At 34.0% G+C, this 16,750-nt stretch overlaps 1 protein-coding gene across 1 annotated transcript in view; it reads right to left on the reverse strand.

Moving 5' to 3' along the window:
* Window positions 1-2,908: 2,908 nt before the first annotated feature.
* The window catches only part of LOC129276530 (type-1 angiotensin II receptor-associated protein-like), a 31,005-nt gene continuing 17,163 nt past the window's right edge, over window positions 2,909-16,750 (reverse strand). Inside the window, exons 4-6 of the mRNA XM_064109142.1 lie at window positions 14,996-15,068; window positions 12,881-12,920; window positions 2,909-9,247 (exon numbers count right to left, since the gene is read on the reverse strand). Of these exons, the coding sequence (XP_063965212.1) occupies window positions 9,031-9,247; window positions 12,881-12,920; window positions 14,996-15,068 (330 nt within the window). The 3' untranslated portion in view covers window positions 2,909-9,030. The remainder of the gene's footprint in view (window positions 9,248-12,880; window positions 12,921-14,995; window positions 15,069-16,750) is intronic.

The following is a 16,750-nucleotide window of genomic DNA, read 5'->3' on the forward strand; positions in this document are numbered from 1 at the left end:
TACGTTAATATACACAAAATTTTAATACTACATGAATCACATTTACAAATTACCTATCCTTGACGAAATTTTTTATGCATTCAACATGAAACGAAATACACCTCAAGATCGAGAAGTACAAACTGTTATTCACTTTGGCGAGTTTCATGAAAAGACTTATCGAACGTTTTATCCGACAAAGTCTGTTTTTTGGCAACAGGTTACCATAGAAACAGTGCTTCTCAGTCAACCAAAATCAAGGAAAGTTGTCAGATATGACAACTTATCAGATGACAAGTTAATGAAACGCACGCCCGCGAGACTTCGTTTAAATCAGCATCGGTACAAGAGTACAGTTGGGAAAAGGGCGGGCAGAAGTAGGCGTGGCAGAAGGAGGGCGTGGCAGTCATAATTATACTAATCGTATTTTGGATAAGTAAATTTGGTATCCATTATCGTAATAGGCCCATTAATTGTATACACCACTTTCCTTTCTACCCCTCTCCCCTATTCTACATCCTCTGTCCATGTATATATTCCACTCCTTCCATTTCTCTTCCCACTCTTTCTCTCTTCTCAAACCCTATTACTGCATTGTTACCCCCAAAACACATTTTTCCAGGGAATCTCACTAACAATTATGATTTATGTTTATTCTTATCTCAAATTTCTTATTCTCTTAGACGCTCCCAGTTTTGATATTCATTGACCCCGGCAAGAAATCAATACTTTTAAGAAGATAAAACGAAATAGAAATGATATACATTGGTGATAAAAAGTAAGTAAACCCCACCATAAAATGCATTCCTTAACTGTTATATATTATATATATATATATAAAAAACAGTTAAGGAATGCATTTAATGGTGGGGTTTACTTACTTATATATATATATATATATATATAAGAAGAAAACATATTTTAACGATTGTTGCCCCCCCCCCCCCATTCGGATAGATTCTTTAACAATAATTTGGTTCATTTGGACATTTCTGGTCAGACAGAATCGTCAACTACACATAAGTTATTTTGAACAAAAAAGATAACATACATTTAACAACTGAAACGAACACAATGCTGGTTACAAGTTTGGCTAATTTAATTCTTCAATATACATAGATACATACATGAATTTTCTACACATTCAGAGCTCATGATACTCTTAAAAATTCCAAACAAACACCGACAAACCAACCAATCAATTGCCACCAATTTTAGTACTTCATTTTGTTTCATCAATCAAATATAGAATCTGATATATTAGCTGATAAAGCATTATCTTACTAAGGATACATTCATTCTCATATAGTGAACACATTGTATTATTTCGTACAAGAGTGGCATAGTATACTCCATAATTTCTTGTTGAAGGACTTATACAGGATAATTAATATTAATTAATAATTAATATTTGACAGATTTTCTGGCCATCATAGCAATTTCCATTTTTAGGTAAGCAATGCAAAGCGTTAAAAGCAACCGCAAGTCATGAACAACAGTAATGATAATAATAGTTTCAGAAGAGATTATAATCAAGCTCTCATCAGTGAATAAATATTTAACAGGGAGTTGATTCTATCACAGTTCTTATGTAAAATCTGTTCTTGGTCTAAATTGAACACCAATGATTGGAGAATTGCTTTTTCACAGTTAGCAACTTTTAGACAACAATGACACTTCACATATAAGAAACACATTCACAATATGCATACATATGGGAAAATGGCTGCAACTAATTCTAAAATCAATTATGCATAATGTAAATATGATTAAACAAGAACTAGGAATATCAAATCATTCACAATTCATCAATGGAAAGAAAATCAAACTGAACTTGAGTATTAAACATGCTCTGATATTGAATTAATATAAAACTGTAAACAAATAAACTATCCCTATAAACCTACATAATTAATGATATTGGTAGTGTATTCAAATTCAATATACACTAATTAATTTTTTTTTTACCTTTATGCTCACAACATTATCATTGAAATAAAAACGAGTAATTTAAGTCCTCTTATTCTAAAGACTGAATTCTTCAACTGAGTAAAAACTCTGTTAATTTGTTTTCATATACAACTCTCTTCAATACATGAACTTTACAGTAACTGCTTTTCAGTTAAAACAATAATGCTTAATTTATTGAAGATTATACATTAAAAATTAAACTTTGTTGTTTAAGATAAAATACTGTTAAGTTCATATAGTAAAGAGAAACTGTTTAAAAAAATAATAAACAGCATTTTTACTGTGAATTCCTAAAAGTTTTATTTTACTACAGAGAAAAAAAGCACACTCCCAAGACCTCAATTATATCATTCACAATTGAATGAAAGACAAAATGCTTTTTTTCACAAGATCTTTGTCCAAATTAGATCCTTAAATCAGCTTAATTCACCGGACACCTAAATTCAATGTCCAAAGCAGATATATTTTCCATATACTGTGCTGTGGATAGAAAGGGGCTGTGTGTCAAGACGGAAGCTGCAATAAAACTAAAAATTGCAATTAATGGAAAATCAAACTACAGTTGTATGCAAATATATTGCTTAACATTCAACCATCATTGATTGAAAAATGCAATTGGTTACAATTTGCAATAATTGATTGAAAAGCTTTGTTACCAGGGTCTAGATGGCAACAACAAAGACACTAAACTTTGAGACAATAACAGAGATGGCGCTATACTAGGAAATTACTCATTGGCCCAGCATACACTCTTCATTGCATGGATTCAAAATACATCCAGATGGACTGTAGCTTAATCAGTTTTTTAATTCTGCATTTAGTTTTAATCCTAAAGATCAATTGTTAAATCTCAGAGAATTTGAATTCAAATCCCTTGAGATTTAAAAATCTATAACTAAAAATTTATAACTAAATCCAGAATTTAGAATTGGAATAATGACCAAAACTTTTTAAAAACAATAAAATTCATTTTCACACAACCCAGGTAACATACATGACAGAAGGCTAGAAGGAATGCAAAAAAGAATGAATCGAAAACAAAATCGAAGCTGGAAACTCATGGAATTAAAAAGAATACAATGAATATTAAAAATAATTTGAAAACCTTCAAAATCAGTTCTGCAATTTACATAATGAACAGCTCCTTTTCTCTTGATTATACTTAAATTAACAGGATCATTGAAAAGCATGTAGGGCATATATGTTCACAATTTAACCTTTTGTTTTGTAAAAGTCTATATAACAGCTTATTCAATATTGATATATTTTTGTTGCATATAGCACTCTCATAAGTTATCTGTAAGAACGCTTCATAAGAATGTTTATTAAAACATTCAAACCCTTTCAAATGTAAATATACAATAAGATATCAACGCTAAAACATGGATTGCAGAGCTGTTTTTGACGGGATCACTGGCACGCCACATTACAGTTACAAAAAGATTGCACATAACCATTTCAACCTTATCACTTCATGGTAGGAGGTGATGAACACCTCACGATTTTTTTCCAGCATTTGTACCAAGCTTCCCTCAAGAGAAAACCTATTCATTTGGTAGAGATATAGATTAAACTTGATGCCTCTGCCAGATATACAGAAAATATTGGCATATCATCTTTTTTTTCTATACTACAAGCTGACTTGCATATTTTTTGTACACTTCATAATGCGAATGTGCAGGACCATAAAAAAATTATTTTCCTATTATATGTGCAAAATAAATATGTTGGATTATTTAAAGAATGATATTTACACAAGTTTGAATTATTGTCTACTGTTAGTCGTCTGTGTTTTAGCATTGTCTAAAGAAAAAAATCCTGAAATTTCTAATCTCATTATATTGGTATTCAATCAACCCACGTGACAATTGACTTTGCAGCCTCACTGAGGAACCCACCATTTGTTTAAAATGTTTATTATGTTAACTATCTTCAGCTAAAAACACAAAAATAAAATTAAGAGCTTTAATAGAATGTCATCTACATTAAAGAAATTTTAAATTCTGCACACATAATGATAATGTCTTTTAATTAATCAAAACATAACAAAATGAATTTAAAGGTAGTGTTCAGATATCCACTTTGGAACTCAATCAATGCTTTATGATCATCTTATTGAATATTGCACTTTCGTAAATTTCATGAATTTTGCTGGCTAGTGAACTACAAAAACCACTTTAATTAATGAAAGACAAATACAAAAAAACATGACAGAAACAATTTATGTGTTCAAGTGAAATTGCTATATCTACCCTCTTAATACATGGTACGCTACTACAAAATAGGTACCAAAGCAAAAGTAGGACTGGAAATTAATTTCAATCTGAAAACTAAATGATTAAACATTAAATTCTACAATTCATTCCAAACAGATCTCTTTTTACCTCCATAAGATTGAAATGCAAGCAGGCTATACTTGAACTTACAGCATAATTATTCAAAAGGTGCTTTTGCATGCAATGACTACTGATATTGGATAGTGCTGTAAATCACCTGGGAGGTGTTTCACAAAGATTTAAGTATGACTTAAGTCCCACTTAAATGCTGACGCGGACATATGCAACACGCGATCTTATTGATCAATACGCCGTAGTGCACGTCCATTTGTCATGATCTGACCAATGCGGTCATGCCTTTTATACCGCACACAACTATGCATTTAAGTGCGACTCTAGGTCATACTTAAATCTTTGTGAAACACCCCCCAGTTCATATTTCTTTTATATACACAAGTAAAAGTGAGTGTGTGACCTCATCAATCCGTCATTTGCATATAGCCTATGTTGCACAAATAAAGCCTTGTTTTATGAAGCAAAATATTGAAATACTATCAGTTTTCTTATTCAACATCTGATTTTTATGAAATTTTCAACATTTTACTTAAGTTTTATTTTGCACTATTTATTCAAATAAACTTTCTTATTGGGGTATAGACATGGCCCTTAAAATGATTTTTGATTACACAGTAAAAAAAGAAGAAAAATAACACACTATTTAAGCCCATCACTCTAACTAAAACTTGTTTAAACAATTGTTTAAACTCTTTTGAAATTGTTTATGCTTGGCGTTTTTACTATGTATGCTTTAATAACACAGGTAATTCCTTCAAATCATTTCGTACGGACAATAATGAACACTTCCCTCTTCCTTGGATTAAACGCCGACCACCGATGAGATCTCTGGTGATTAAAAAATTAACACGACAGAAAAATAGCTCCTCTTTGGCCTCTAACAACACTTTTTTGGATGATCAATGGTTATATAACTCGGTCCTAAATATCTGAAAATAAGTAGACGTGTACTTGGTATGTTTAGTAATCTAGAAGATTAAAAGCACATCTGACTAAAAAAACTACCTTAACACATGCAGTATGAAAACAAATAAAACCTAAATATATAACTTATACACTGGCTAGAATAACAAACAAATAGAAAGTAAAGATCTCTTTTTAAATGTTACAAGTGCAATCGATTTTTGAAATTCAGCAAAGGTTAAAAGACACAAAAATGAGCAAAAAATAGATTAAATGGAATGGTAAAAACAAAATGCCTCAATCCAAACATAAATCTTGACAGATTCAGAAGCCATAAATAGTAACATAAAATGCTATTTTTACACAGGGCTATAATGATACATACAATGCAAACAAAGTGTAGAAATTCTGTAATGACTTCCTTTTCCACACAGTTCCCGTTTAACAAATAGTGTGCACACACCCATACATGTGTCATCGCTAATGCTAAAATAACTGTTTTAGATTTCAGAAGTTGAAAAATGAAAAAAAAAATGAAAATCCATAATTTATTGTTCGAAATAGACATGAAATGATATACTCCGAAAATTTGCTTTGCCCAATTGATCGTGGGCCCGGCAGCCACTGTGCAGCGCCAGATCGACGAGGCTCTATCCCTTTAAACGTTGAACGCCAAACAGGGTAGCAGCAACTCCCATCTTTTAACGTCTTTTGGTCTGACGCGGCCGGGGTTTGAACCCCGACCTCCCGGTTGTGAGACGGACGCTCTACCAACTGAGCCAACACACCGGTGATGAGTTAATGTTATTTCACAATATTGTAGAAGACACACATTTGTTTAAAGGGTATCGTAGCACTTTGTAACAACTCGGGTTCTGATATAACAATTATCATGTCCTCAGACATTTAAAACTGAAGATAGAAGTCAACGGGTAACACTTCTGCCAGCAATAAAATAAAATTGCTTTCAGCAGGCCAGCAAGATAAATACTTGACAATACTTTCTCAATTCATCAAACCCTTCTTTCATAAGCCTCACTATCTCGAATGACAGAGGGGGCTGCTCATAATCAGACCATGGACCTCGTTTCCAAAAATGGCAAACCACACTAACTCAAGCTTGATGATAGAGGGCAGTATGTCAAATTCTTCCCAAACAAGTGTTGGGTGTCAGTGAAGTCATCTCCAGTTTGAGTGAATTCATTTAATTGCTGTCAGACTTTTCTTGATTGTCAGAATGCAAATGGTAAGCTTAATTGTATATAACAAAAGGATTGACAGATTGCATAACTTACAAACAGCTATATGAAACACCAACTGGATTATTAATTATTTTTCTCGACAAATTCTTATATTATTTTTGGCCAATACTTTCAAAACCGCCCATTGCATACAGACCCTGTGTAACATTAAGATGATGTTCATGGCATAAGTGTATTTATGAAGATTGTGGTAGCACATGTATTAGTGCCTTACCAGGGAATAATTTTCCTGGTATCGCATCGCAATTTGCTCCACAATTTTGAAAGACTGCTATGCATAAAGTCTTTTGTATAGCATATTTTTACATAGGACTGTCATTACTTATTTGAGAGCTTTTCTCTTATGACCAAAAAAAAAGCAAAATTATTTCCTGCTTACATATACAACGACTCAACAAGGTGTATATTTATAAAATGGCAACGTTGGCTCCTCTACACAATACCAATGGAAGTATTAGACTCTCCATGAAATAAATAGCCAATCTGAAATATTTTTTTCTGGCATTACTCTCTTGACATACCACTCTGGAACACAGAAATAACATTTCATTTCGCTGGAGCTGCATGGTGAAATACTGCCCTCTATAGTCTACAACAAGATAATGTTTGGTAAAGCATTAGCATGCCACAATGCATATTGCAAAATACCATCCCAACCAGGTCTCCACCTCATTAAGAGTTGTAATTGAATAAAATTAAGTTACATAAAATGACTTTTATCTATCTAAAAAAAAATCTGCAAAGTGGCATTTTTGGCCAAGATTCAGAACTTGGAAATGTTTCTGACTCTAATAAGGAATCTCTATGCACGTTGCAAAGAATGGTATCAATGGAAGAGTTTGGCAGCAGCTTTGTAAACATTTATAAAGGGGGATAAGTAAGTAGCGAAGAAAAAAGGGGGATAAGTAGTAGGTAGTGAAGAAAAAAATGTTGTTGACCTTCTTAGCATCTACTCTAATTTCAGAACATACTCAGTATAAATATACATAAGAAAATAATCCTCAACTCCCAAACACCTAATCGGTACATGTAGTTTTTACAAACTTCCCACCAATACTGGTACAAGTTTATAATTGGCTATATTACATAGGTTATGTAGATTCGAATCAGTGATAGGTCAATACGCCATCACGTGACCATAGCTGCGAGGATCACATTTGTTATATTCTGGGTTTTGATGTCACCTCGGTAAATATAACTGTGTTGTGTTGTCAATTGCCGCGTTATATTCACTAAGGTGACGTCACTCGCTGCTTACAAGTTGCGTAATCAGGTAGTTTATTTGATGTACGCGCTACTGTTAACGCGTCGATTGCATTAAGAACGCGCTTGATGTATTTTCAAAGGAAATTCTATTATGACGTAGATGGATCATAGCTGTAGCAAGAATTTCAGGTTCGAGCCAGAATGATGAATGCAATCTCTGATGGCGAATCCACAAAGACTGTATAAAATATAACAGATATTGCCTGGTCTATCGTTTTAATAAATAACATTTCAATTCCCCTCCGAAGCTATATTTTTCCCTCGGGAGAATATTTTCCCTCAGCGCTGCGCACTTCGATCAAAAATATAATACCTTGGGAAAAATATAACTCCGTCGGGGAGTGGAAATGTTACATTCAAACTCTAGAAAGGCAATATCTGTATATTATTTCATAGTTAAAACACTAAATTTACTTTATTCAAGACCTACACTTCCCTTAAAAAAATCTATATAGTATCAGCATCTCAAGAGTTGTGTCGTAAAGGAACACAGCAAAGTGGTACGCTCCTAGCATAGACTGTGATGTGGAACATTCATTGCATTACAAATGGAAAGTAAGCATGTTTTTAATCAAAGTCATAATCTAAGAAGAGCCGTTGCAATATCAGGGCCCCATCTTCCAAAGAGTTACGATTGATCCAATCAATCGTAACTCTACGGAAATCCATCAGTGTCATAATTTTTTCTACAGGAAATTTGCAAAATGTCCTTTGTAAACGAAGGAGAACACACCAAATTGTCAAGAAATCAATGACTTTATGGATATACATTCATATCTAGAATTTTTTTTGAGCAAACATGCATTTCATATGTTGACTTTGCTGACTTTCCATAGTTGTGATTGATCAGATCAATCGCAACTCTTTGTACGACAGGGCCCAGGTAGTCCCCTATCAGAAGGACTCATATACTTTTATAAAACATGGGCAGGTCACAGACAGGAAACAAGGATGCACCAGAACCAAGACATACCCAACATGAAAAATATCCTTTGCCCCACCTAGCGACACATCGGCTACTATAAGATCAATGAAGCTCACACCACTGCTGACCCCAATCACCCAGTAGTCTGCAAGCCCAGACTCAAATTTGACACTCTAATAGATTATACATTACGTTGTCAAGAGCGAAGACGAGACTCCAAACTCTCTGTCGGTCAATGTACAGGAGTGAATCTAGTCTTCCTACTTCAGACCCTGCATTTATATGCACTATGCAAATTGCGAAAAAACCAAAGGTCTGTGCCTGCAGACTAATCACCCTGCATCTATTCCCAAATACCTATGGCTGGACTGGTCTATTGCGGAAGAGGGGTGTAAGGTTTATCGATGGACGCCGGGGGATGGGCCTCCTCTACTTGGTTGTTCGTCGGGAGGGACTGGTCGATGTTCTCGTACCCCCTCACGGTCGGGTTGGGGAAGTTGAGGTCGCCGTAGTCCCCGCCCCGTCTGTTGTACTCTCGGAAGAGCAGGTATATAGCAACTGGTTTTAGCAGAAGATTCAATATGCACATACTGATGTTGATTAGAAAGAAAAAGGTTGTCAAGGAATAATTTTCAAAATGTGTTATAATACATGTATATACATAACATGGTTAAATTGAGAAAATAGAATGAAATTTAGATAAAAATTATATCACCTTTAAGTCACTTTACAGTACTTTCAGGGTATTCATTTCAATTGCAACAGTATGAACTTTGCTATGCAGTCTCAATAGAAGTTTTATGAATACATACAATGATAATTATCCAATCTGTTTTTATTTCCTATGCATAGACTGTAACATGGAAAATGCAGCAATGCAGAAAAGATTTTTGTTGCCAATTTGCAGCATATGTATAAGAGCTAATTTAAAATCAGACTTAAAATCATGGATTGGCTGTAGTATGGATTAAATAGAAATACAGGAGACCGGTGTACAATCTGCAATAATAATAACAGAAATAACTTGAGGTTCAAGATATACAAAATATTGTAATTGAAAATGTTTGTTTGATGTGGCACATAAATAGTTTGTAAAAACATATACATTGTAAATACAAGAATTACAAGAAATGAGACACGTTTTTCAAGTTTTTTGTAAGTAGTGGTAACCTGTGGAAATAGGTTTTGTGTGATAAATAGCATGGTTTGATAAATCTTATTTTTTATGTAGTAAATGATATGCAATAAAACTTTTGAAATGAAATTTTCTACATTTTTTTTGGTTTGTTGTTCATGCAGGTTGGAGAATGTTGAAATACACCGACTACAAATGACACTGTTACGATGGAGGGTGCAGGGGCATCACTGCAAGTGGTCCTTTGGGGGGAAGCGGCGATTCAGGATTTAAAGTGTGGAAAGGCCATCAATACCGCTCTTATAAAAGATGGCAAACCACTGGTTTCTACGGAATCCAGTAAAATTGAAGTAGGTTTTGTGATGATCTGATTTTTTTCCTTTTTCATTTGAGAACCGATGAGTCATGTGGGTCGTCATAAAGTTCAGTGAACCTTGAGCCAGATGCAATGTAGTTGTTTTAGATGATATGCAGCTTGTTATAGATGAGCAAAAAGCTTGATCTGATTTTTCTTCTGAAGGATTAAGTTGAAGTGTTTAATCTGTGACATGCTTGTAGATTTTATCTTTGTAGGAATGTACGGTTTGGTATCAGTTCTGGGAGCGTTTCATGAAAGGACTTGTTGGACGTTTTATCTGACAAGTCCCATTTTATCCGACAGTTACCATATTAGCAGGTTTCTCAGCCAATCAAAATCAAGGAAAGTTGTCAGATTTGACAACTTGTCAGACAAAAATATTGATGAAATGCTCCCCTAGGGCCCCGTCTTACAAAGAGTTACAATCGATCCAATCAATCGCAACTATGAAAAGCCAGCAAAGTCATCATATAAAATGCATGTTTGTTCAAAAAAATTTCTAGATATGAATGTATATCTATAAATTCATTGACTTCTTGACAATTTGGTGTGTTCTCCTTTGTTTACAAAGGACATTTTGCAAATTTCCTGTAGAAAAAATTATGACACTGATGGATTTCCATAGAGTTACGGAAATGTGACTGAGGTATTAGCATTCTGTAAACAATTAGAAACCCAGTGCTCTCCACACCATCCTCACTTGGAAAAAGCGCCTAGAGACATGCAATTTTGCCTATGTATTTTGTGCTATACAAACATTTTTCATAATTATTATTATCATTATGATCATTTCTATTGACATGAGCTGTGTCATGTCGAGCATTATAATAAAGTAATGATTTTATGATAGATTCTTCTTTTTTTATCTAGTTTTTATGATGAATAATTGAATTTTATTCCATATTATATTCAATTATTAACCTGGTCATACATGTTGGCCTATAATTCAGCCAATTTCAGGAACATTACTTTATGAGTTCTGAGTAACTTCTCTATGATCCTTCCACTATTCTTGTTTACATGAATGTTGTGAGTCATATGTCAAATGTCACAGAGGTCATATAATAAATCATGATAACAGCTTGTTCTCATGAGAACCTCAAGAGTGGACGTTGTTTCGTAGAAGCTTGTTATGATGCTTGGCACCACCCTTTCCTCCTTTTCCGCGACCTGACATCTTGATGAATGAGAGCTAGTTGCGTACGAACCTAAAGACTGGATGTTACAATGTTTTAATTATTACAAGTCCCAGTGAGTATGATCATTGTTTTGTTTAAGTATTTTGCAAGTTATGTTCGTAATATGTTTCTGATCTTGCATTGCAGGAGACATAAATGTCAGAACTGTATGAAAGGTTTTAACGAAACTTGGCTTAAGTATGCATGTTATGATGAACCGATTAGATTATGGATTAAGGGGGTCAAAGGTGAAAGATCACATGACTAGCAAAACTTGTAACATATCACAAAAAATCACTAAAATAGCTTGTTACTATGATGACTTCAGATCTATTTGAGGGATCTGACTAGGCTTGGCTTAAATATATGAATAAGCAAGAAAAGATGAAATTATTAGATTTTGGGTTCAGTGGGTCAAACTTTGTCTACTTTTCTTTCTTACTTTCAGATGAAGTGGCTTTTAAGGACGTTCCACACTTATGTTTGTGCGCATTATGATCTGCGCATATTTAACACTCTGCGCGCTGACGTCACAATGGATGAACAGGTGATTAATTAGCTGTGGGTATGAGCTGATTTTTCTCATCATCTGCACTATAACTGCAGATCCGATGCGTTATTTTATGAAGCTAAAAAACTGGAATTATTCCATGGATCATTAAAAAAAATATCTCTACAATTTCAAAATACTTTACTCTGCAGTACTGCCAAGAATCACAGATATGACCCCGAGTTTGAATAAATGGTAGAGTGGTTTTGATTTTTCTTCACATAGATACAAAGCATTTGGCACATTTTTGGTGTTTTAAAAAGCACATTTGCTCTAATAAAAATGCTGATAGTTTGAAAACAAGCACATGAACCCCTATTTTTTTATGTTTGTACCTCTTGGGTATAGCTTCCTCTGCAACCTTGCAAATTTTGGTGAATATGACATGGATTTTGAATAAAGTGCAGCATTTATTGTACTTTTGTAGTCTGTTATTGAAATTTCACATTTTTGAGATTGGGTTTTTGTTATCTTTTACGCCATTTTTAAGAACTGACTGTGCTGTCAGGCTTAAAGTTGCAAACAAATAGCACCATAAATAGATTCTCCATTCTAACGATACAATTATTAACTCTCTTGCGAAATTTGATGACTTTTTAATGTATTTTGACTGAGTAATAGAGGTTTAAACTCATTGTAGTATTCTTGCGAGGTCTAAAAATGCCAAATTCTTTTGAATGCGCAATTCTTAAGAACATCAATTTGGGTGAACTTTGAAGCTCTACAGCAAAAAATCAAGCACATGGACCTATTTTAATTTTTGCATATTTCGAATATTAAGGTTCTAAAGTATCTATGTGCAAAGTTTGGTGAAAATGACATGGATTTCACTTTAACTGTGGAACGTCCTTAAGTTATAATTTGAATTAAATGTTGAAAGATATGTATTCACATTTTTCCGAATGAGGACTGATGGTTTAATGTGATATATCCAATTGTCCATTCATGCTTTTATTCAAATTCTTGGAAATGTTATCATAATAAAATATTATAAAAGGATACCCAGCTCCAAATCTCATTGTAGAGCAGTTCACTTCAACACCTGAGCAAAAGGATACAAAAAGGAAACATTAACAGTTATCAAAGCCTGAACAGAAAGACCGTCATATTGACTGATTAGTAACGTATTCAAATTATATGCTTATACTCTAAAAAGAAAGGTTGTTCTTGACAACCCAAAAGCTTGTGAGAGGTTTGCTAGACATAGCACCAAGTAATGTTTGCAAACTAGATTCCAAGTACAGTGTATTTATTACTGACAGGCTAAATGGATGCTCCATTACTAGGTTCCATTGAAGGCAGACACTTCATGAATTTGAACTATTAGGAAATAGGCCCAAGACCCCCCCAAAAAAAAAATGTAAAGAGGCATAACTTTGGTCAATATAATTATACAGGTCCTTGGTTATTACCTGTATCAACATTCATGTAGAAACATAGTATGTCTCTATAGGTGGTTTCAGACCGCCTCGAAGTTCGCCAGTTCCAGGTATTCTCTGATCGGGAAATTTACCCCGATCAGAAAATACCAGGTATTTTGGCGGTCTGAAAGCAAACTACGCGTAATATCCCCGAAAGAAAATACCCGATAAATAGTAGGTACTTGGCGAAATTAAGAGAACTTTCGCGGGGATTTTTCCAAGGTCGTGGGTATTTTGGCGGTCTGAAAGCAAATTACGGGAACTTTTAGCCCAGCGTGTCGTTGGGTGCGGCGCCGTGGGTGGCTGCTGGGCTAGTGATTTTGAATCTCGCGCCTTGCTTGCTTATCAGACCATACTGCGCATGCTCGTAACTTCAGGAACTACTTCAGGAACTTATCCCGAAGGGTATGTTTCAGGGCGGTGTGAATGCAGGAATAATTAATGGATATTTTTCAGCCTAAAAAAGTTCTCGTAATTTAACGGGGATTCTTGTGATCGAGGCGGTTTGAAACCACCTTATGAACAGGTACATTAATTTCCAAAGGCAGATTTGACCACAGCAAGTTTAATTTGGATGGCACTGAAAAAAATACACAAGGCCAGAGGGGGATTAAGCCCCTCCCCCAGTGACCCCCCCCCCCCCCCTGTAACCACTGAGATTACTACAAAGGAAACCCTGAATCAGCATACCACACACAGGCAAGCAGGCAGGGTAAAAAAATTACCCCATATACATGTACCATGTTGCATAACATGAGAATGGAATACAAAAATCTGGAGAGGAATTTCTTTCCAATTATACAATTTCTTATCTGGGATTTAAAAAAAATCAAGTTAACCTTGCCCCCCCCCCCCCCATCGATTAACCCACACCAAACCTCTGTTTAACCTTCTCCCTTCATCGCCCCCATCTTCCTTTATTCCTTCCTCTTTCCCTTCTTTCTTCCTTCTCTATAAATATCCATAAGATCCCATCAAAGATAATGAAATTGGATTTTCCTCCTAACTTATTACACTGGCCATGTCTTCATAATACTGACATACTCTTTTAGGCTGATACCATACCTGCCATCCTTTGATAATAAAATCAGAATCATAGTGCCGAGGACGCGGGGTGCACACGAGCGGGGGGAGGGAATGGAGTGTCCCCCTCCCAGGGAAAGATTTTTTTTTGCATTTTCAGCATGAAAAAGTAGCATTTCACTGCACTTTGTATAGTAGTATTATATATATCAATTATAATGAACAATAAATAATACCAGATTTATCAAAGTGAAGTTTGCATTTTATTGTTTAAAATTCATTCATTTTCATTTTTTCCTTGTCAAAGATTCATAACACCTTCATCCTTTTCCATTCATTCCATTTACCTACATTGTTCAGGGCAATTTTGCCCCTCAAAATGATCAAAAGAACCCTGGAAAATGGAAAAAGATCCCTGCCAAATGAGTAGATTGTGAAAAGTAGCCCACCCCCCCCCCCCAAAAAAAAAAAAATAAAATAAAAAAAAATAAAATAAAATAAAAAAATAAAAAAATGAATGAATGAATAAATGAATGAATGAATAAATGAATGAATGAATAAATGAATGAATAAATAAATGAATAAATGAATAAATAAATTGATAGATAGATTTAAAATAAATAGATAAATTGATAGATAAATAAATAAAAAAATAATTGCAAAATATACATACAGTGTATCCGAGGAAAGTAAATGCCCAGGAAGATTATATCCATTAAGATGCTGAGGATCTCAAATATTAACATCTGAAAGACAAAAGAAAAATAAAATGGGGGAAATTAATATCAAGATATCACAAAGAAATATGATCAAAATGATGGATAAAATCTGAGACATCTGAGAGAGAAAAATAAGGCACACAAAATGAGAAAAAACATGAACATCAAAACGAAACATGAAGTGTAAAAATGCTATCTAGAACAACTGAATATAAATATCATAAAGAAATATAATGTATAAAATGCAATCTTATGCAACCCTTTAATCAAAATTGAATGAAATGAATGTTCATTCTTTCAAAATTATAATTAATACTTCAACAAGTTGAATAGTGAAGAAATGATATCGGAATAAAACTACTAGTAATAGACCAGTCCGTAGTTACTTCTTAGACAATTTTGGTCAAATGACCTTTCCTTTCTTTCATTATGATAGGCAGATTTCAAAGCAAGATATTACGTAAGCATGCCTTACATAGCAGGATGAAGAAACTGAATAGACCAGGTGACTAGAATAGCACACCAATGAACACTCTATGAAGGTATTTGTTGCATTTCTACTTGGAATGCATATTATAGCATGTTGCAAAAGTACTTGGCAAACTGTGAAATACCAGTCGTTCGTGGACGCATTGTTGTTCTTTGTGGATGTAAATGAAAAACACAATTCAAAAGAATATATGAATAATCAAGACATCAAAGTTGGTGCTTATCTCATTAGATTTTAAACCACCATGTACCAATGACCTTCCGCTGATCATGCGCAGAAAGGAAATACGAACTGGCTTATTGTTGGTCAACAGCGGTCACATTTGCTGCACATAGTTGATCAATACGAAAACATAGAGGGTGGTTCCTATATAAGCTAGGTCCATCGGTCATGGTCTATTGTGATTATGATACATGTTCTAAATAAGATGGTGTGAATTAATTAGCAATCAGTTGTTCATTATGAGGTCAATAGCTTCTCACTTTCCACACGTTGGATTGCCAGGAAGCATTTAATAAGCTTCTGGAAGATGGTACAATAAACTGATTTACAATCGATAACTGTACTAGACTAGTAGCAATAATACCTCTCTTAATTCATTTTTTTTTTCATATTTGTATGTTTTATTGAACAAATACAAAAGATCAGATGAGTGGAATATTGGCCTTTACGAGTGGAATATTTCTGGTATTCCATGAAATAAACTTATCATTGTCTCTCCTTAATTTCAGACTTAATCTTAAACAAATTTAACATATTTGATGCCATCATTTTCCTTTTTTTTTTCAATCAAATTTTAATGATTAATACAGAGTAGGTCAACATTGTATCTGTCTGTATACATGCACGTGCATCTAATTTTTTATAGTACTACCCAAAAATTATTTTAATCAAATGTGAATGGCTCAGCAGAGTCTTTGCATCATAAATGTACATACATCTTAATAAACCGTACCAGTATATTCCTTTCCAGATATATCAATCGTGTAATTTCACAGTGTGTGACCAAACCAAACTTCCATGTTTTCATAAAAATTTGGATGAACTAAAAATTACAATAATTCTATGAGTAAAATCACAATTTGCTTCACAATGACATTTCTTATGACTGCTACACAAAATATATTTTATGAAGCATTGTTTTTTTACATAGCCATAGGACTGTACAGAACATAGTTGCAAGCTTTTCTCTATTCCACCCAGAAATGCTTATCAAATT

The sequence above is a fragment of the Lytechinus pictus genome, chromosome 14, assembly GCF_037042905.1.
Source record: "Lytechinus pictus isolate F3 Inbred chromosome 14, Lp3.0, whole genome shotgun sequence".
Classification (NCBI taxonomy): Eukaryota; Metazoa; Echinodermata; class Echinoidea; order Temnopleuroida; family Toxopneustidae; genus Lytechinus; species Lytechinus pictus.